Genomic DNA, 21,455 nt, shown 5'->3' on the forward strand with positions numbered 1-21,455 from the left:
CATTTTGTCCCATCGTGTACGTGCCGGCCGACAAAGAGCCACATGGCCCTCGGTCAGCAGCCCTGAAGGTTACATATAAACCCATGAACAATGGCGGACAGGTAAAGAACACCCGGCCCAACCAGTCTGCCCCACACAACTGCGATACCCCATGTATCGCCACATTTTTACACTCCACCTCACCCGGAGCCATACGATAACCTGGGAGGGGCAAAAAAACAGATAAAAACCCAGGCCGATTGGGAGGAAAAAATCTTGGAAAATTCCTCTCCGACCCATCTAGGCAATCGAAACTAGTCCAGGAGATCACTGGCCGTATAAGATTCCATGATGCAGTTACCATCGTGTCCATACCGGCCAACAAGAGGTTATCCAGTCTAATCCCACTTACCAGCTCTAGGTCCGTAACCCTGCAAGTTACGGCACTTCAAGTGCCCATCCAAGCACCTTTTAAATGTGGTGAGGGTTCCCGCCTCCACACCCTTCCAGGCAGCGAGTTCCAGACCCTCACAACCCTCTGCTTGAAGAAGCTTCTACTCAAATCCCCTCTAAACCTTCCACCAACCACCTTAAACCTATGCCCCCTTGTAATTGACCCCTCCACCAAGGGAAATAGGCCCTTGCTATCCACTATATCCAAGCCCTTCAAAATTTTATACACCTCAATGAAGTGCCTCCTCTGATCCAAGGAGAGCAAACCCAGCCTATCCAATCTGTGCTCATAGCTAAGATTCTCCACTCCAGGCAGCATCCTCGTAAATCTCCTCTCTGGGGGGGAAGCAGGCGCTCATGTGTTTCTTATGTATTAGCTTGTAACCATAGCGGACATGCAACTAATGGACCTGCTACGCTATGGAGTGATGGTGGTTGTTTGCAAGCTCCAGCTCACTGCTCTAAGCGGAGCGTCTCCACAGAGAGGGAGGGAGAAGTAGTGATTCACCCCGATGTCCAGTCTTGCTCAGCAGGTGTGGATTGACATTGACCGAGGCCTGGGAGCAGGTCTGGGAGCAAGACCGCAAGTGGGGAAAGAAAAGGTGATTTTTTTTTTACAATAACAAGCGGTGTGCTTTTTTCCATTTTGTTTATTCAGCCTCCGTCGCATATGAGAATTATTACAGCGGGCAGAGAGGAACTGCTCAGAGCCGGGTTCCTGCCGCCCCGAGGTGAGAGCTGTAAATAGCAAGCGAAGATAGGGGCTTTCAGGCAATGTCATTGTTTATTCCCTCTGATCCCGTTGCTTCAATCTGTTCCAATGTCCATATCCCAGGGTGGGAGGAAGGAAAATCCTGTAAAACCAGACTCCTTCTCACCACAAATGAGACCAGTCTCAAATCTGACAACTTTTTGTGTATTGTGTACAGTACGTGGCCTCCCGTCATTTGAGTATATATCATATCCTGTCTCCTGTGCCCTTGCTTTCAAACTGGGAACTGATCAAGATTTGGGAAAATAATTGTTACTTTGGTGGTGCAGGATGGGTAATGGTGAGAATCATAGAATGGTTGCAGCACAGAAGGCCGCCATTCGGCCCATCGAGTCCATGCTGACTCTCAGCTAGTACTACTGCCCCCAGCCTTTCCCCATAGCCCTGCAATTTTTTCTCCTTCAGATACTTATCCAACTCCCTTTTGAAAGATAAAATTGAATCTGCCTCCACAGACAGAGCATCCCAGATCTTAACCACTCGCTGTGTAAAAAAGTTTTTTCTTATGTCACCTTTAGTTCTTTTGTCAATCACCTTAAATCTGTGCCCTCTGGTTCTCGACCCTTCTGCCAAAGGGAACAGTTTCTTTCTATCTACTCTGTCCAGACCCCTCATGATTTTGAACATCTCTTATCAAATCTCCTCTCAAACTTCTCTTCTCCAAGGAGGACAACCCCAGCTTTTCCAGTCTATCAATGTAACTGAAGTCCTTCATCCCTGGAATTATTCTCGTAAATCTTTTCAGCACCCTCTCTAAGGCCTTCACATCCTTCCTAAAGTGTGGTGCCTAGAATGGGACCTAATACTCCAGTTTTATACAGGTTCATTATAATTTCCACACTCTTGTACTCTTTGCCTCTATTTACGTGAGAGGTTGGTGCAGAATGGGTAATGGTGAGACACTGGTGTAGGATGGGTAATGGTGGGAGGTTGGTACAAGATGGGTAACAGTGAGACATTGGTGCATGATGGGTAATGGTGAGATGGTGGTGCGGATGAGTAATGGTGAGAGGGTGGTGCAGGATGGGTAATAGTGGGAGGGTGGTGCAGGATGGGTAATAGTGGGAGGTTGGTGCAGGATGGGTAATGGTGGGAGGTTGGTGGAGGATGGGTAATGGTGAGAGGGTGGTGCAGGATGGGTAATGGTGAGAGGATGGTGCAGGATGGGTAATGGTGGTCCAGGATCAGCCAGGAAACGCAGTCCTGTCAATATTGCAACAGGATTGGTATCCATAATGAATTAGGAACATGCCTGTTATAGTGTCCTTGTAGCTTTTCTTGATATTCTACTGCAGTACATGATTCATTGATCTCAAACAGTGTGCCAAAATTGCAAAATCTAGTCCCTACTTCGGACCTTCTTGTCATTGTTGGTCATTGTAAGCACAGGGCAATAAGAAACATACAGTAAATAGATGCCTGACTGCCCCAATGTGTAGTAATGAGCCTGACTAGGAGATTCCCATCTTCAATCTTTGGTTTGTACTGAGTGAACTGATTTCAGCTGTGGTGGCGTTGGTGGCTTCTTGGCTCTGGGCTAGGATGGAAGAAAGTACCAGCCAGGCTTCCTGTTCCTAGTTGTTGGGCAGTGATCGCTAATGGAAAGTGTGTTTGTGGACTTTGGGTTTTGACAACATAGCCAACCAACCAACTGTCCTGCTCATATTCGGTGAGTTACAGAGGTTGCTTCGATTTTGATTTTGAGGGACTGCCTATGATGATGCTTCAGCACGTGGAACTGTAGCCCAGTATGAATTGGTTCCTTCAAGAGGAAAGCGGAGAAAAAAAAGTGGAAAAAATAAAAGCTTAATCAGAAGTTTGAGCAAAAGAACAACTGAAGGTGACATACATAAACATAGAAACATAGAAAATAGGTGCAGGAGTAGGCCATTCGGACCTTCGAGCCTGCACCGCCATTCAATGAGTTCATGGCTGAACATGCAACCTCAGTACCCCATTCCTGCTTTCTCGCCATACCCCTTGATCCCCCTAGTAGTAAGGACTACATCTAACTCCTTTTTGAATATATTTAGTGAATTGGCCTCAACAACTTTCTGTGGTAGAGAATTCCACAGGTTCACCACTCTCTGGGTGAAGAAGTTTCTCCTCATCTCGGTCCTAAATGGCTTACCCCTTATCCTTAGACTGTGACCCCTGGTTCTGGAAAGGTGTTGTTTTTGTTTCCTAATTCAGATCATGGTGAGATTTACCTAATTATTAATGTCACATTGGATGTTATTGTCTCCGTGTTCCAAAGTTATCTTGGATGTAATATTTTGTGCTTATGGGAGAGAAATAACACAATTTTCCTTTCTTTTCTTCAGACGTATGCCTCTGTCAAACCCTGATAATTCAGCATGTAAGTAGCTATCCCTACACATTGTTAATAAATTATATTAACGTCATTAAGACATTCAATCAGTTCTCTATAAGTTGTTTACCTTTGTAAACTTGAGGTCATCTTCTGTCTGTGTCCTAACTTGCACCAAGTCCCATTCATCCATCACCCCTGTGCTCGCTAACCTACATTAGCTCCCTGTTAACAAAAAGCCTCGATTTTAAAATTCTCATCCTGGTTTTCAAATCCTTCCATAGCCTCATCCTTCCCTGTCTCTGTAATCTCCAACTGCACAACCCTCTGGGATGTCTGCGCTCCTCCAATTCTGACCTATACGGTGGAGGAGGATTTCCTGGAGTGCATAAGGGATGGTTTTCTAGACCAATATGTCGAGGAACCAACTAGGGGGGAGGCCATCTTAGACTGGGTGTTGTGTAATGAGAGAGGATTAATTAGCAATCTCGTTGTGCGAGGCCCCTTGGGGAAGAGTGACCATAATATGGTGGAATTCTGTATTAGTATGGAGAATGAAACAATTAATTCAGAGACCATGGTCCAGAACTTAAAGAAGGCTAACTTTGAAGGTATGAGGCGTGAATTGGCTCGGATAGATTGGCGAATGATACTTAAGGGGTTGACTGTGGATGGGCAATGGCAGACATTTAGAGACCGCATGGATGAACTACAACAATTGTACATTCCTGTCTGGCGTAAAAATAAAAAAGGGAAGGTGGCTCAACCGTGGCTATCAAGGGAAATCAGGGATAGTATTAAAGCCAAGGAAGTGGCATACAAATTGGCCAGAAATAGCAGTGAACCCGGGGACTGGGAGAAATTTAGAACTCAGCAGAGGAGAACAAAGGATTTGATTAGGGCAGGGAAAATGGAGTACGAGAAGAAGCTTGCAGGGAACATTAAGACGGATTGCAAAAGTTTCTATAGATATGTAAAGAAAAAAAGGTTAGTAAAGACAAACGTAGGTCCCCTGCAGTCAGAATCAGGGGAAGTCATAACGGGGAACAAAGAAATGGCGGACCAATTGAACAAGTACTTTGGTTCGGTATTCACTAAGGAGGACACAAACAACCTTCCGGATATAAAAGGGGTTAGAGGGTCTAGTAAGAAGGAGGAACTGCGGGAAATCCTTATTAGTCAGGAAATTGTATTGGGGAAATTGATGGGATTGAAGGCCGATAAATCCCTAAGGCCTGATGGACTGCATCCCAGAGTACTTAAGGAGGTGGCCTTGGAAATAGCGGATGCATTGACAGTCATTTTCCAACATTCCATTGACTCTGGATCAATTCCTATGGAGTGGAGGGTAGCCAATGTAACCCTACTTTTTAAAAAAGGAGGGAGAGAGAAAACAGGGAATTATAGACTGGTCAGCCTGACATCGGTAGTGGGTAAAATGATGGAATCAATTATTAAGGATGTCATAGCAGTGCATTTGGAAAGAGGTGACATGATAGGTTCAAGTCAGCATGGATTTGTGAAAGAGAAATCATGCTTGACAAATGTTCTGGAATTTTTTGAGGATAAGAACATAAGAACATAAGAATTAGGAACAGGAGTAGGCCATCTAGCCCCTCGAACCTGCTCCGCCATTCAACAAGATCATAGCTGATCTGGTCGTGGACTCAGCTCCACTTACCCGCCCTCTCCCCGTAACCCTTAATTCCCTTATTGCTTAAAAATCTATCAATCTTTGACTTGAAAACATTCAATGAGCCGGCCTCAACTGCTTCCTTGGGCAGAGAATTCCACAGATTCACAACCCTCTGGGAGAAGAAATTCTTTCTCAACTCGGTTTTAAATTGGCTCCTCCGTATTTTGAGGCTGTGCCCCCTAGTTCTAGTCTCCCCCTTGTCTATCTTGTCTATCCCTTTCATGATTTTAAATGTTTCTATAAGATCACCCCTCACCCTTCTGAACTCCAAGGAGTAAAGACCCAGTCTACTCAATCTATCATCATAAGGTAAACCCCTCATTTCTCGAATCAGCCTAGTGAATCGTCTCTGTACCCCTTCCAAAGCTAGTATATCCTTCCTTAAGTAAGGTGACCAAAACTGCACGCAGTGCTCCAGGTGCGGCCTTACCAATACCTTATACAGTTGCATCAACACCTCCCTGCTTTTGTACTCCATCCCTTTCGCAATGAAGGCCAACATTCCATTTGCCTTCCTGATTACCTGCTGCACCTGCAAACTAACCTTTTGGGATTCATGCACAAGGACCGGCCTATAGTTACCTGCCTTTTGCCTGCCCCCTTTTTTTAAACAGAGGCGTTACATTAGCTGCTCTCCAATCCGCTGGTACCTCCCCAGAGTTCAGAGAATTTTGGTAGATTATAACAAATGCATCTGCTATAACTTCCGCCATCTCTTTTAATACCCTGGGATGCATTTCATCAGGACCAGGGGACTTGTCTACCTTCAATCCCATTAGTCTGTCCAGCACTACCTCCCTAGTGATAGTGATCATCTCAAGGTCCTCCCTTCCCACATTCCTATGACCAGCAATTTTTGGCATGGTTTTTGTGTCTTCCACTGTGAAGACGGAAGCAAAATAGTTGTTTAAGGTCTCAGCCTTTTCCACATTTCCCATTATTAAATCTCCCTTTTCATCTTCTAAGGGACCAACATTTACTTTAGTCACTCTTTTCCGTTTTATATATCTGTAAAAGCTTTTACTATCTGTTTTTATGTTTTGCGCAAGTTTACCTTCGTAATCTATCTTCCCTTTCTTTATTGCTTTTTTAGTCATTCTTTGCTGTTGCTTAAAATCTTCCCAATCCTCTAGTTTCCCACTAACCTTGGCCACCTTATACGCATTGGTCTTTTATTTGATACTTTCCTTTATTTCCTTGGTTATCCATGGCTGGTTATCTCTTCTCTTGTTTCCAGTCGAGTGGACAAGGGAGAACCAGTTGATGTGGTGTATTTGGACTTTCAGAAGGCTTTCGACAAGGTCCCACACAAGAGATTAACGTGCAAAGTTAAAGCACATGGGATTGGGGGTAGTGTGCTGACATGGATTGAGAACTGGTTGTCAGACAGGAAGCAAAGAGTAGGCGTAAATGGGGACTTTTCAGAATGGCAGGCAGTGACTAGTGGGGTACCGCAAGGTTCTGTGCTGGGGTCCCAGCTGTTTACATTGTACATTAATGATTTAGACGAGGGGATTAAATGTAGTATCTCCAAATTTGCGGATGACACTAAGTTGGGTGGCAGTGTGAGCTGCGAGGAGGATGCTATGAGGCTGCAGAGCGACTTGGATAGGTTAGGTGAGTGGGCAAATGCATGGCAGATGAAGTATAATGTGGATAAATGTGAGGTTATCCACTTTGGTGGTAAAAACAGAGAGACAGACTATTATCTGAATGGTGACAGATTAGGAAAAGGGGAGGTGCAACGAGAACTGGGTGTCATGGTACATCAGTCATTGAAGGTTGGCATGCAGGTGCAGCAGGCGGTTAAGAAAGCAAATGGCATGTTGGCCTTCATAGCGAGGGGATTTGAGTACAGGGGCAGGGAGGTGTTGCTACAGTTGTACAGGGCCTTGGTGAGGCCACACATGGAGTATTGTGTACAGTTTAGGTCTCCTAACCTGAGGAAGGACATTCTTGCTATTGAGGGAGTGCAGTGAAGGTTCACCAGACTGATTCCCGGAATGGCGGGACTGACCTATCAAGAAAGACTGGATCAACTGGGCTTGTATTCACTGGAGTTCAGAAGAATGAGAGGGGACCTCATAGAAACGTTTAAAATTCTGATGGGTTTAGACAGGTTAGATGCAGGAAGAATGTTCCCAATGTTGGGGAAGTCCAGAACCAGGGGACACAGTCTAGGAATAAGGGGGAAGCCATTTAGGACCGAGATGAGGAGAAACTTCTTCACCCAGAGAGTGGTGAACCTGTGGAATTCTTTACCATAGAAAGTTGTTGAGGCCAATTCACTAAATATATTCAAAAAGGAGTTAGATGAAGTCCTTACTACTAGGGGGATCAAGGGGTATGGCGAGAAAGCAGGAATGGGGTACTGAAGTTGCTTGTTCAGCCATGAACTCATTGAATGGCGGTGCAGGCTAGAAGGGCCGAATGGCCTACTCCTGCACCTATTTTCTATGTTCTATGTTTTTTATGTTACTTCAGCATCCCTGATTTTAATCGCTTCACCATTAGCAGCCGTGCCTTCAGCTGCCTAGGCCCTAAGCTCTTAAATTACCTCTCCACCTCTCTACCGCTCTCTCCTCCTTTAAGACATTCCTTAAAACCTACTTCTTTGACTAAGCCTTTGGTCTTCTGCCCTAATATCTCCTTATGTGGCTTGGTGTCAAATTATAACACTCCTGTGAAGTGCCTTAAATTGCAAGTTTTACTACGTTAAAGGCGCTATTAAATTGCAAGTTGTTGTATTTAGGCCTCATGTTTGTACCTTATTATTTAGGCAATAAGGCTGCTGGTGCCGGGGTGGACAGGGTATGGGTGGTCATTGGCTTTACACGGGAAGTGCCTGTTATCAGTTCAGATGTAGATTTGAGCAGGAAAAACATCCAGCGGGAACCCAAGAGGTCTATTGGTAATCAGAGTGTTCCAAATTGAGAAAACCTGGTAGAACGATTTGACCCCGTACGTGTCCATAGCAAGACTTGTCTCCGTAGGTCTCATGCTGTCAGTTCTTCATTATGTTAACAATTTTTCAAAATAATTATTTACAATTCTAGTTTTGATTTCACTATTCCCAACTGTGTCCTTCCCATCACGCGGAGTCGTAGTCTTGTGTCTTTTCAGAGAGAAAATTGAATCCATGTAATTAATTGAGACTACAGAAATAAAAACAGAAAATGCTGGAAATACTCAACAGGTCAGGCAGCATCTGTGGAGAGAGAAACAGAGTTAACGTTTCAGGTCATCCAAATGAAATGTCAACTCTGTTTCTCTCTCCACAGATGTTGCCTGACTCGCTGAGTATTTTTTGTTTTTATTTCAGATTTCCAGCATCCATAGAATTTTGCTTTTGTTTAAGAGGTTTTGGCTTTGTTGATCTTCTCAGACAGGAGGCGTTTCAATGTCCTCAACTCTCTCTTTGCTTACACTCTTATTGCAGATGAACCACAGTATGCCACAGTTGGAGAAAATGATTACAGATTCATTCGGCACCATTAGCAGTGTAAGTACGTCATGCCTTCCAGTTTTCTCCTTTTTTCTTCTTTCTTTCCTGTGGGAATAACATTTGTTCCTGGTCTCTGGTACCTTTCCCAAATGGTGATTCTTAATGTGTGAGTCTCGATAATGAGCCTGTTAAATGATGAGGGCATCAGCTGAGGCCACTCTCTATCTCGTCCATACTTTCCAGCAGGACTCACCGGATAGAGATCAAGCTTGGGCCTAGAACAGAATTTGTGGAACCCCACTAGCCCGGCGTGAGAATACCAGCGGCAGGTCGGGGCCATAAAAGGAGCGGAGGTGCGGCGGCCCGGGAGCAGCGCGAGCTGGTGCAGGAGGGCGACGGCAGCGAAGAATGATGTCATCAAGATCCCGGTCCTACTGTGGGCAGATACAGCAGGAGCGGCGAGAGACTGTGGAGAGATGTGATTGGGCCCAGGAGAGGTGTGAGTTCGGGGCCAGGGGCAGCAAGGGCCAGCCCACACTGTGATATGTGTGCGCACTAGGTTCATGCAGCAGAGCAGATCTCCAGTCATCTTGGATAACCCTTGCCACTGGACCAAGACCTAGCTCTATCAAGCACGTGTGGTGGCTGGAGTGCAACAGTCACCACACGTTAAAAAAAATCCACGCACAGGCATCTTCCACCCTTCAGAATGTAGTTCAGGACCTGGAATATTAGGTCCTTCATTGAAACACCTGTGAACTCATCCTTTTTTGGCATGGAAGCAAGTCATCCTCGTTTTGAGGGACTGCCGATGATGATGATGTTGTCCAATACACAAGCCACATGTGGCTAATTGGGAATACAGATGTGGTGAATTGCATTTTTGATTAGCAAACAAAAAATGAATTAGAGGCACCTTTATTGGGCATGTGATCTCAATAATCATATTTTCATGGCATATCTACGTGTACTTGAGACTTTTTTTGTGCATTGTTGGTAAAATGGTGAAACAAAAAGCTTGCAAGTGTTATTTGATTGTTGTGTGTACTTTACTTCCTTGATGACTGCTTATTGGTTTTCATGCTAAAATGTTGTGTAACACTGGTGAAAATGCCAGACTTCAGCACCATGGAAACACCAGCATCACTGTATGGAGAGAGGAGCTGTCATTGTGCTCAGGTCGGCCAATCGGAATAACCCCTGCAGGCCAACAGAAGTATGGAAGCCCAATCTATAACTATCAGCTCCAACGGGACGCATCGTGTCGAAGGGCGATGATGCGTCTCACTGTGCATGTCAACATTCTCACCAACCTCTCTGAAGTCAAAGTACCGCTTGCAACTGCTGGACAAAACCCTACAAGCTGGACGAAGATGTTCTATCTCTGATAAATTCATGCCAGAATTCCAAACGTTGGTGACCGACAAAGACTGCTAAGTTTCACACTGAATGGTGGTAGATGTTTGTTCAGTAACTGCACACGTGAAGTACTTTTACCTGGAATGTGTCCAAGGCATTTTCTACTAAAATTACTGCATGTGGTTATAATGGTATTGTCACAGCCACACCTGTGGCTAGTCAGCAATTTCCATTGAACAGCACTGCATCCACACACAGCTTTTCCACTTTTACTTCGTGTTTTCCATTCAATTAGTTCATTAAATATTAATTCAATGCACCCTAATCTTATTTAAAAACCTCACAAGGAACTTTATTAAGTGTCTTTTGAAAATCCAAATAATTGCATTACCATTTTAAACAATTGAAATAGGATGTGAGACATGGTCTAATGCTTCTAAATGCATGATGAGGGCTTTTTCTTATAACTTATTCCGGGGCGAAGTTGGTAACCACACTGGTAATAGACATAGAAACATAGAAAATAGGTGCAGGAGTAGGCCATTTGGCCCTTCGAGCCTGCACCACCATTCAATGAGTTAATGGCTGAACAAGCAACTTCAGTACCCCATTCCTGCTTTCTCGCCATACCCCTTGATCCCCCTAGTAGTAAGGACTACATCTAACTCCTTTTTGAATATATTTAGTGAATTGGCCTCAACAACTTTCTGTGGTAGAGAATTCCACAGGTTCACCACTCTCTGGGTGAAGAAGTTTCTCCTCATCTCGGTCCTAAATGGCTTACCCCTTATCCTTAGACTGTGGCCCCTGGTTCTGGACTTCCCCAACATTGGGAACATTCTTCCTGCATCTAACCTGTCTAAACCCGTCAGAATTTTAAATGTTTCTATGAGATCCCCTCTCGTTCTTCTGAACTCTAGTGAATACAAGCCCAGTTGATCCAGTTTTTCTTGATATGTCAGTCCCGCCATCCCGGGAACCTTCGCTGCACTCCCTCAATAGCAAGAATGTCCTTCCTCAAGTTAGGAGACCAAAACTGTACACAATACTCCAGGTGTGGCCTCACCAAGGCCCTGTACAACTGTAGTAACACCTCCCTGCCCCTGTACTCAAATCCCCTCGCTATGAAGGCCAACATGCCATTTGCTTTCTTAACCGCCTGCTGTACCTGCATGCCAACCTTCAATGACTGTTGTACCATGACACCCAGGTCTCGTTGCACCTCCCCTTTTCCTAATCTGTCACCATTCAGATAATACTCTGTCTCTCTGTTTTTACCATGAAAGTGGATAACCTCATATTTATCCACATTATACTTCATCTGCCATGCATTTGCCCACTCACCTAACCTATCCAAGTCACTCTGCAGCCTCATAGCATCCTCCTCGCAGCTCACAGTACCACCCAACTTAGTGTCATCCAAAAATTTGGAGATACTACATTTAATCCCCTCGTCTAAATCATTAATGTACAATGTAAACAGCTGGAGCCCCAGCACAGAACCTTGCGGTACCCCACTAGTCACTGCCTGCCATTCTGAAAAGTACCCATTTACTCCTACTCTTTGCTTCCTGTCTGACAACCAGTTCTCAATCCACATCAGCACACTACCCCCAATCCCATGTGCTTTAACTTTGCACATTAATCTCTTGTGTGGGACCTTGTCGAAAGCCTTCTGAAAGTCCAAATATACCACATCAACTGGTTCTCCCTTGTCCACTCTACTGGAAACATCCTCAAAAAATTCCAGAAGATTTGTCAAGCATGATTTCCCTTTCACAAATCCATGCTGACTTGGACCTATCATGTCACCTCTTTCCAAATGAGCTGCTATGACATCCTTAATAATTGATTCCATCATTTTACCCACCACCGATGTTAGGCTGACCGGTCTATAATTCCATTTTCTCTCTCCCTCCTTTTTTAAAAAGTGGGGTACATTGGCTACCGTACACTCCATAGTAACTGATCCAGAGTCTATGGAATATTGGAAAATGACTGTCAATGCACCCGCTATTTCCAAGGCCAATTCTTGTCACTGGACCAAGACCAAGCTCTGTCAAGCCCGTGTTGTGGCTGGTGTGCAAAGGCCACCAAACGTTAAAAAATCCACGCATCTTCCACCTTTCAAGATGTAGTTCGGGATCTGGAATATTCGATCCTTCATTGAAACACCTGTGAACTCATCCCTTTTTGGTGTGGAAGCAAGTCATCCTCGTTTCTAGCGACTGCCTATGATTGATCAAATCTATAGGCTAGCTTTTTTAATGGCTCGGATCTATTGTTCTTGAATGCCATTGAATTTAATGAACACCTCCATCAGCACCTAAAAACAAATGATCTGGTTATTATCTCATTGTCGTTGGTAGGATCTTGCTTGTGCCCAAATTGGCTGCTACGTTTCCTACATTACGACAGTGACTACTCTTCAAAATTACTTAATTGGTTGTAAAGCGCTTTGAGACGTTCTGAGATTGTAAAAGACGCGAGTCTTTCTTAGTGTCATGAAAACTGGCTTGTTTAAGTTACATCCTGCACTCCATCACCTGTATCATTTCAAGCCCAGATGCCTCCTCTTCTTTTGCTTTGCTTACATTCTCCTCCATACATTCTCCTCTATACTTTAGATATCAATTGTGCCTCCGTGCTTCTTTACCACCTCGCTAGATACTAGATACCCTGGAATCCAATAGTATGTATTTGGTACATATCTTTCCTTTGTAGCTCTTCAAACTATTGCGACACATAATAAAGGGACATGTTTCTCATTTCCCTCGCCTCGCACAAAAAGGGTATTTAGGCTGTCCCAGGCGATCTAATTTAATTGATTTATTCAGTTATTTTCTTTCCAACCTTTCCTGTGAATGCCGATGGTGTGCCTCTTTCCCAAAGTTGTGTTACTGCCTGCACTCTGTTGGGGAAATTCCATTACAAATTAATCATCTCAGTCCACTCTTCCAGGCACCACATTTTATTGAAAGTGTTTCTGTTTGCGATCCCTGGGAGCTGGCTCAGTAATCTCGGGTTGCCGCTAGTTGAGGTGGGTAATTGCCTCGAGCTCACCCCGTGGTATTGTGGAATGGCGCTATTGCAGTGCAATGCGTTGGTGGCACTACCCAGTGACTGCATTCTGGGGCTGCCATTTCCCCATTGTGTCTGCCGTCTGTGCTCCTGTTGCTGCAGCCAAGCCAGGACTATACCAAGTCTCCAGGACTGTACAAAATGTCCTTGACTGACTTGCCAATGGAAACAGGTCGCAAGTGGTAATGCTACCCTCTCTCATCAATCCTGCCTCATTTCAGCTCCATCATCTCATGCCCTGGATGAATCCAGTTCCCCCCAGCAAGAACATGGAACGCATCGGAGATGTTTTAACTTTCCGCCCCCTGCTCCTTCCGTGAAACCATGCGCACTGTGATAGAGTCCAGCCAACTTTTTACATAATACTTAGGGCACAGAAACAGGCCAGTCATGGTCTATGCCGGTGTTTATGCTCCACACGAGCCTCCTCCCACCCTACTTCATCTCACCCTATCAGCATAACTTTCTATTCCTTTCTTCCTCATGTGTTGTGATGAGAGGTGATCTTATCTTAAGATTATGAGGGGGCTTGACAAGGTGGATGCAGAGAGGATGTTTCTACTGATGGGGGAAACTAGAACTAGAGGGCACAATCTTAGAATAGAGGCCGCCCATTTAAAACTGAGATGAGGAGAAATTTCTTCTCAGAGGATTGTAAATCTGTGGAATTTGCTGCCTCAGAGAGCTGTGGAAGCTGGGACATTGAATACATTTAAGACAGAAATAGACAGTTTCTTGAACGATAAGGCGTTATGGGGAGCGGGCAGGGAAGTGGAGCTGAGTCCATGATCAGATCAGCCATGATCTTATTAAATGGCAGAGCAGGCTCGAGGGGCTGTATGGCCTACTCCTGCTCCTATTTCTTATGTTCTTATGTTTATCTCGCTTCCCCTTTAAATGCATCTAAACTCCTGAATAGCCACAGGCAAATCTTTCAACCAACAACAACAACTTGTATTTATATAGCACCTTTAACATAGTGAAACGTCCCAAGGTGCTTCACAGGAGTATTATGAGATAAGAATTTGACCAGATCAAACTCTGAAATTTGTAGCTCATTCCTCCAAGAATCAAACAAAATTCCAGGTTATTGGTGTAGCATTTCCAGTTACTGGTGTAACATTTCAATTTAAATTATTCAACCCTGAACCACTTGTATCCGCAGATTACATCTCTGATCTCTGCAGCACAAAGACCACCGGCTGCCCTGCGATGTTGGGGCACTAGATGTTCTGTTCACCGAGGGATGGAAGATCATTCGAAGACTGTGGCTTATGTGCTGATCTCACAGAATCCAGCTGTTGCTGATCTCACAGAATCCAGCTGTTGCTGCCAGAATTCAAATATTTACACTTCTGTAATTCTTTGTCACATTGACACACCAATTATATCAAATCCTCATGAGATCACAAACTGGTACTCGGATGGAGTTGTGATTTCAATTTTAATTTATTTCTTCCCTCCCCCCCCCCACCCCATGTCTTGGATGTGCACTTCAAGTGCCGTAACCTACAAGACTACGGACCAAGAACTGGAAAGTGGGATTAGATTGGATAGCTCTTTTTCGGCTGGCACAGACATGATGGGCCGAATGGCCTCCTTTTGTGCCTTAAACATCTATGATTCTATGTCAAACCATCTTCCTAACTCTACAAAGACCTAGTTGCTTGATGGTGCAGCTGGTTAAGTCTGAGTAACTGAGGCATGCAAATCAGGAGGGGCCCCAACTAAATCTCCAATCGGTGATGCTGGCTGATCTCGGGTGAGGTAGCGGTAAGGGTGTTAAAATAGATCTCTCTGCCCCTGGGTGAAGAAGAGGAAAATCAGCTACGGTTCCCGGTCCACAGTTGCCAACACTTGCGCCGAGCGCCCATGGAACCACGCCAAGCTGTTGAGGAAAAAATGTAGGTTGAATAAAAAATTTTAAAAAATTAGAGGCCCCACTGAAACAAGTGCTACCACGTTCTTCCATCCTTCTCATTATGAAGAAATGTTTCACATGGACAGAGGGAGTTTGTGTAACATGTTGATAGTTAGGTATTCTCAATTAGACACGTATACCAATGTTTTTAAAAAAGTCATACTGCACAGGATTCTCAGTGGAGCTCGGTGTGGCCTTCTCCATCAGCAACAGAGGCTGTGGAGTGACTTAAGGTGGAAGTTCTACTTGAACTGTGTATACTCAATAACGCATGGGTAACATTACGTTTTAAAAAAATTCTTTGTTATGCTCACTAACCCCAGATGACAGGAGGCCTACGCCCACCTCTCCACCTATGTCACTTTACCACTGTCTGCTGTGAGGCACGTGAGGAGCGATCACTGGGTGTAATGTATGCATTTGTGAGTATGCTCACCAGTTTGTAGAGCTGTTGAACTGCTGGTCAGTTAGCTCAGATGGTTGGAACATAGAGTGAATAAGGCTAAGGTCACGGGTTCAATTCCCTTGCTGGCCAGCTACAGTGTCTGGTGCTGCTGTGGCCGAAGGCCTGAGAATACTTTTAAGGTTGACATTAACATGTCCAGGCAGCGGGCGGTCAAGGGGTTCGCTCAGCCCGACTGCCTGCCTCTCTTCCGCGGCTATGTTCGCGCCAGGGTGACCCTGACGATGGAGCACACGATGTTTACCGGTACGCTCGCGGCCTTCCGCGAGAGGTGGACACTAGAGGGAATGGAGAGCATCATCACCCCCGGCAACCAAATTTTAATTTGATCTGTTACAAGTTCCATTTAAAGTTTTATTTTGTAATTTGTGGGTTCTAGTGCCCCTTTAATCGACTTTATCTGTTTATTTTAAAATAGTTGCAGAGCTGTTGAATTGTGAGTGGCTTAGCCAGTCACATGATGTTCACAAGACTCAATAAAACCCCAGCCAGTTAGGTTTGGGGGAATCCACGATGAGGTAGGTGCTTGTGAGCCTGGTGGATGAACTGGTAATGTGTAGTATGATTGTTAAACCGTTTGCTAATAAGTCAGCTAGTTCTCAATAGCAATATGTTGCTATGAATTCTAAGCAAGGAACCCATAAAGCAAATACATTACCCTGGGTGACCCTTTCTTTTTGTGAGATAGTGCCTGATTGCTCACAGGGCAGCTGTATTGACAATGAGGCATTTGGGGAATCCCAGGTGGCATCCCTCATCTGCTTCTTCTGTTCATTTCACAATTCTTCAATCTGATTGGTTAAGTAGATGCACAGTGTTTACTCAGAACCTAGATGCCGTGTCAGGGGCACTGTGCCGATTCCATCCCTCACTTCCAGCAACTTGCAGAGCAAAATTTAATCAACATTAAACTACCACGGGCAGGTCTACCTAACGGGCACAGTTCGCTGGCCTACCACAGCAATTTGTGACCCTATGTGCTTACATGCTAAGTGAAATTGCAGCAGTATTGTATTGTGCACTGTAGGCTCCTGTACAGCTTCCTTTTTGTTTACATTTCATGTTTCTGTTTTTACGTTGTAACTAATTCGAGAAAAGGTGGCTGCTGTTATTTTGGGGGCCAGCTAAATCCCTGGAACAATTCTTACTTTTTTTTTTGCAGTAAAATAACCAGCTTCAGCAACATTGCTGAAAATCTATCGTTGGCTGCCTGTGTGAACGTGTGCTGTATCGGTGTGTAGTGCACGCCATTTTTCCCTGCAGTTGATGCTACAAAGCTAGTTTTAAATAAAAAATGAATTCTGTTCTGAGCTCAGCAGTAGAAACACTGGGCACTTGGTGGTACTGCAGACTGGATTCGGTCCCATTATATTCTCAGCCCCATTTCAGGGACAGAGACATATGGGGGCCTACTGTAAATTGTATGTAGGCAAACTTTTGAAATCAGAGATTTATTTTTTAGGCATTGTATAAGTTCTTACTGAATGATAAGAAGTATGCATGGAACTGTTGTAAATATTGTAGTATGGGTTTAATTGTGTAACAGCTCATTATTATTCAATAACCAAATTACTTGGTCCATTTCTTGATTAACTCGTCACTGGCTGGTTGGGTGAAATGTTTTCTTTTTGTAGTTTCCAGCACTCTCGGTGTGTATTTTCTCATTTCAAAGAGTTAGCCACACATTGTAGGATGAGTCACATCAGACCAGGTAGGAGTGGCAGGGTCCCTTCCCTGAAAGGACATTAGTGAACTTGTTGGGTTTTATGACTTTCATGGTTATTTTCTGATGCTTGCCCACAAATGAATAGATTCGTTGAATTTAGTTTCACAACTTGGTGGGACTTGAACTCATGAGCTCTGGATTGCTAGTCCAGTATCATGACCAATAGACGACCACACACCCCAGAATGGATTGGGGTGGAGAAACAGTGTTATCTCTGGCTGTTTTCAGCCTCTTCCTTTAGAGCAGTCAGTAAACAGGACTCCTGACTGTTCGCTTATCCAGTGAGTAGCTGAATGATGCAGACCAGTGAAGTCCCAGGTTCAATCGCTCGTCTGTGATGAGTTTGCTACTCCTGGCCTGGACAGCTGGGGGGTGCAACAGAGTTGGCCTCAGCACCATTGGGCTCAGGAGAAATTGGCCGTGATTCCTCAACTATTTTGTGACTCCTGCGAAAAGTGCATGCACCTGCCTGGTGAGCTCAGGATCCAGACTCGAGGGGATATTGTCCATGGTTGAACAGCCTTGTGACAAGCAGAGTCACAACTCACACGTGAATACTGGCCACTACAGTGACTGGTGCCTGTGAAACCATACCCCAGCAAAGAATTAACACTTTTAGGAGCAGAGCGGAGAAAATTGATATGGGGGGTGGGGGAAGTAAAAAAATAAAGGCCTCATATCAGATCGGCGCTATTTCCGAAGCAGGAGTTTGTTATCTACCGATATAATAGAAGATTAATGCCTACAAGAAAAGGTATCATGGGTACAGTTAAATACTAATAACATGTTGAACTATAATTAACTGATGAATAGATGTTCATTTATTATTTTCTTGGTAAAGTTGTGTTAATTAACTTGCTGGCTAAACATATCTTTTATTTATTTTGATGTTTGTGAGCCTTTATATAAAGTAACGAAATAGGATGTTTTCGATGGGAAATCAATTGTAATTTTTACTCCATATCGAATGGTTTTTGTGTTTGATATTTGGCTTCTAGATAATGCTGTACTGCGCAAACAAAATGATTAACTGCTTGTAACTGTATTTAATTTAGATTGTGTAATTAAATTTTTGGAGAAAAAAATTGCATGTGCTTTACTGATCAATTCTTGACTTAGTCTGTTTTACAACTGCCGATTGCACAAACGATTCGCTATCTGCCTTTTTTCACAACCATACAGTCAAGAATTACCCTTTATATAATGGGATTTCCAGTACCCTCTGTGAAGAAATGATTTCCAAATTAAAAAGGATTTGTGTGCACACATCACATCAACCCAATTTAATTCATCCATCTCGAACAGCCCTAGAGCATAAGAAAGAAATAGGAGCAGGGATAGGCCATTTGGCCCCTCGAGCCTGCTCTGCCATTTAACAAGATCATGGCTGATCTGCTTTTGGCCTCAACTCCACTTCCCTGCCTGCTCCCCATAACCCTTTACCCCTTATCATTCAAAAATCTGTCTATCTCCACTTTAAATAAATTCAATGACCCAGCTCTCTGGGGCAGGGAATTCCACAGATTTACAACCCTGAGAGAAGAAATTCCTCCTCATCTCCGTTCCAAATGGACGACCTCTTATTCTGAAACTATGCCCTCTAGTTCTAGGTTCCCACACGAGGGGAAACATCCTCTCTTCTTCTACCTTGTTGAGCCCCCTAAGTAGCTTATGTTTCAATAAGATCACCTCTCATTCTTCTAAACTCCAATGAGTATAGGCCCAATCTGCTCAACCTTTCTTCATAAGTCAACCCCTTTACCTCACGAATCAACACTCCTCCCATTGCAGCATTGTCTCTTAAATTATTCCAGGGTTTTCATCGCCACCATTCCAAGTGTTGATCATCCTCTGCACAAAGAACTTTCTAAAGTCGCTGTTCAGTAGTTGTGCACTTGTCCTACGCCCAGTTTATTGTATTGTTTTATTTGGTCTTAAGATGTGAACAACACTGGCAAGTAATATTTATTGCCCAGCCTTAGTTGCCCTGAGGGCATTAAGTCAGCCACATAATGTGGTTCAGGAGTCACGTGTAGACCAGACCTGGTAAGGGTGGCAGGTTTCCTTCCCTGAAGGACCTTAGTGAACTACATGAAAACGTGAAAACCAGTCGTTTTTTTTCAAACAATCCAGCAACTTTCATAGCTATTTTGTAAAGCCAACCCACAAATTACTAGCTTTGAATAACCACTAGACTACTGTATTCCAGATTAACTTTTCTATACCATTTATCATCATCTTCTCTACCTCCATAAAATCAGATTCCCCCTTTCAAGACTAACAGGTTTAGGATATTGTGCCCAAGACTGTTCTGCCATTGTCATATAATGGCTGATTTGTACCTTGACTGTATTTGCTCACCTTTGCTCTATATCCCTCGATACTCTTGCCAAACAAAAATCTATCAATCTGTCTTTTGGGAGTTCCAGATTTCTACTGTGATTTGATGCCCAAAATTGTCTTATACTTAAAATTAAGTCCATTTGCACCTTTTAAATGTTCTTGCTTGAAGTAATGTAGCACTTGCATGTGACATGGCCACAGTGAAAACGATGCACAGCTCTTTTTCCCCAAAAAAATGCCATTTCATTAATGAATTATTAGTCCAGTTTCTGGATTATTAGATCAGCAACAAAACTGCTATGCTACCGTATGGAAAATCACCTACCTGTAATCTTTCCCCCCCAACCTCCAAACCGGAGCTTCTGGTTATTTACAGTTCCCACAGGCTTTCACTTCTCTCACTCTTTACAGCATTTTAACTCAACGTCATGTCACTTAACTATGACTTACTGATTTACCACATATTTCAACCTTGGTAGTGTCCTGCAGTGTGAGCTTTGGACTTTCACCTAGATTCTCAGTTTAAAACCAAGATAACATGAGGCAGATGTTGGAAGAAATCATTGGTGTAACTGACTCCCAATTCATCATCTGGGACAGCTAAAACAAGTGAAAATAAAAACTGTAGGCTAGCAAATAAATTGGATAGCTCTTTCAAAGAGCCAGGGCATGCACAACAGGCCGAATGGGCTCCGTCTATACTGTAAGATTCTATGGTTGTAGTTGAGACAGGCAATACTAAAATAAAATTCCAGTTTTGGTGAGCAGTTGTGTAAATCATTTAAGAGGAATGGGGGGGCCTACTGAATACAGTGTTCGCTCAAAATTCTGTGTTATAACACCACTTGTAAAGAATTACCAATGGAATAATGGTTGTAATATCTCTATTTAATATATAGTGCTGTACCAATGTTGTAATTTAGGCACCTGGTTTACTCCAAAATGAAGTCACAGTCCACCATCTGGAGATTGTAATCTATCAGTGAGTTAGAATGCTGATGTATGTAAAGTTGGTTTAAGACATGTAAAATAAAGCTGCTGCTTCTCGTGATCATTCTATGCCGGATTATTAGGAATTCCAAGGACAACGACATATCTAAAAGCCATAAAAGTAGTATTAAATCAATTTATATTATGTAGAGATGCCAACTTTGAGAATGTCCTAGTACTGAGATCTGTAACCTAGAAATGACTGTTTTGCAAAATTAGAGTACAAGCACTTCATACAGTCTTGTAACATTATTTTATACACTATTAATAAAGGAATAAACCCATTTATTTTTAATGGTTAATGTTTCCATTAAGATCCTGGACAGTGGAATGTCATGAATGTGTTAAAGCATTTATATGTTAATAGTAAATTCTAGGGTGATGGTATAAAAATATGGGTCATGGGGTGAGAGTCTGGCCACAGACAGTGAAGGGGACAGGTTTATACATTTTTGGTTACTTTCAGAAATTGTAAAATGTAATCACTTCAACTCATGCCTGAGCGAGGAGGCTGCTGTGGCCATCCAGTCAGGCCAACACAGGCAGAAAAGAATCACCTCCAGAAGAGGGCGAAAAAGGCAATTGTTTTTCTTTCTTTTCTTTGTACTGAACAGGTGTGCTCCTCCAGGCCACACAAAAAGCTTAGGCCTCGCTTGCCCTAGACTTTCCCATCGCTCGAGACACCCTTCCCCCGCCTGGGGAACCCAATCCCAACACCTGCCGCTGTCAAGTGCCGGCCTCCAAATCCCACAATTTTCCGACGGTTCCCCTTTAGGCACACGCAGGAAGTCGATCAGCAGGAGGCACGGCCCTTTAAAAAAAAATCGATCAGGCCTCATTCTGCTACCGAATTAATTCGGCAGTGTGGTTACAGGAAACCAGATCCTAGTTAAAATCCAAGCTTTTAGTTTCTGTG

At 43.7% G+C, this 21,455-nt stretch overlaps 1 protein-coding gene across 2 annotated transcripts in view; it reads left to right on the forward strand.

Moving 5' to 3' along the window:
• Window positions 1-18,243, forward strand: part of pstpip2 (proline-serine-threonine phosphatase interacting protein 2) — a 190,532-nt gene extending 172,289 nt beyond the window's left edge. The window contains exons 12-15 of one of the 2 annotated variants that reach the window (XM_070861854.1): window positions 1,091-1,163; window positions 3,529-3,563; window positions 8,651-8,717; window positions 14,262-18,243. In XM_070861854.1, coding sequence (XP_070717955.1) covers window positions 1,091-1,163; window positions 3,529-3,563; window positions 8,651-8,709 — 167 coding nt within the window. In that variant the 3' untranslated portion in view covers window positions 8,710-8,717; window positions 14,262-18,243. The remainder of the gene's footprint in view (window positions 1-1,090; window positions 1,164-3,528; window positions 3,564-8,650; window positions 8,718-14,261) is intronic. The other variant, XM_070861844.1, reaches the window with a different exon arrangement.
• Window positions 18,244-21,455: the final 3,212 nt, after the last annotated feature.

Source organism: Pristiophorus japonicus, chromosome 2, assembly GCF_044704955.1.
Source record: "Pristiophorus japonicus isolate sPriJap1 chromosome 2, sPriJap1.hap1, whole genome shotgun sequence".
Classification (NCBI taxonomy): domain Eukaryota; kingdom Metazoa; phylum Chordata; class Chondrichthyes; family Pristiophoridae; genus Pristiophorus; species Pristiophorus japonicus.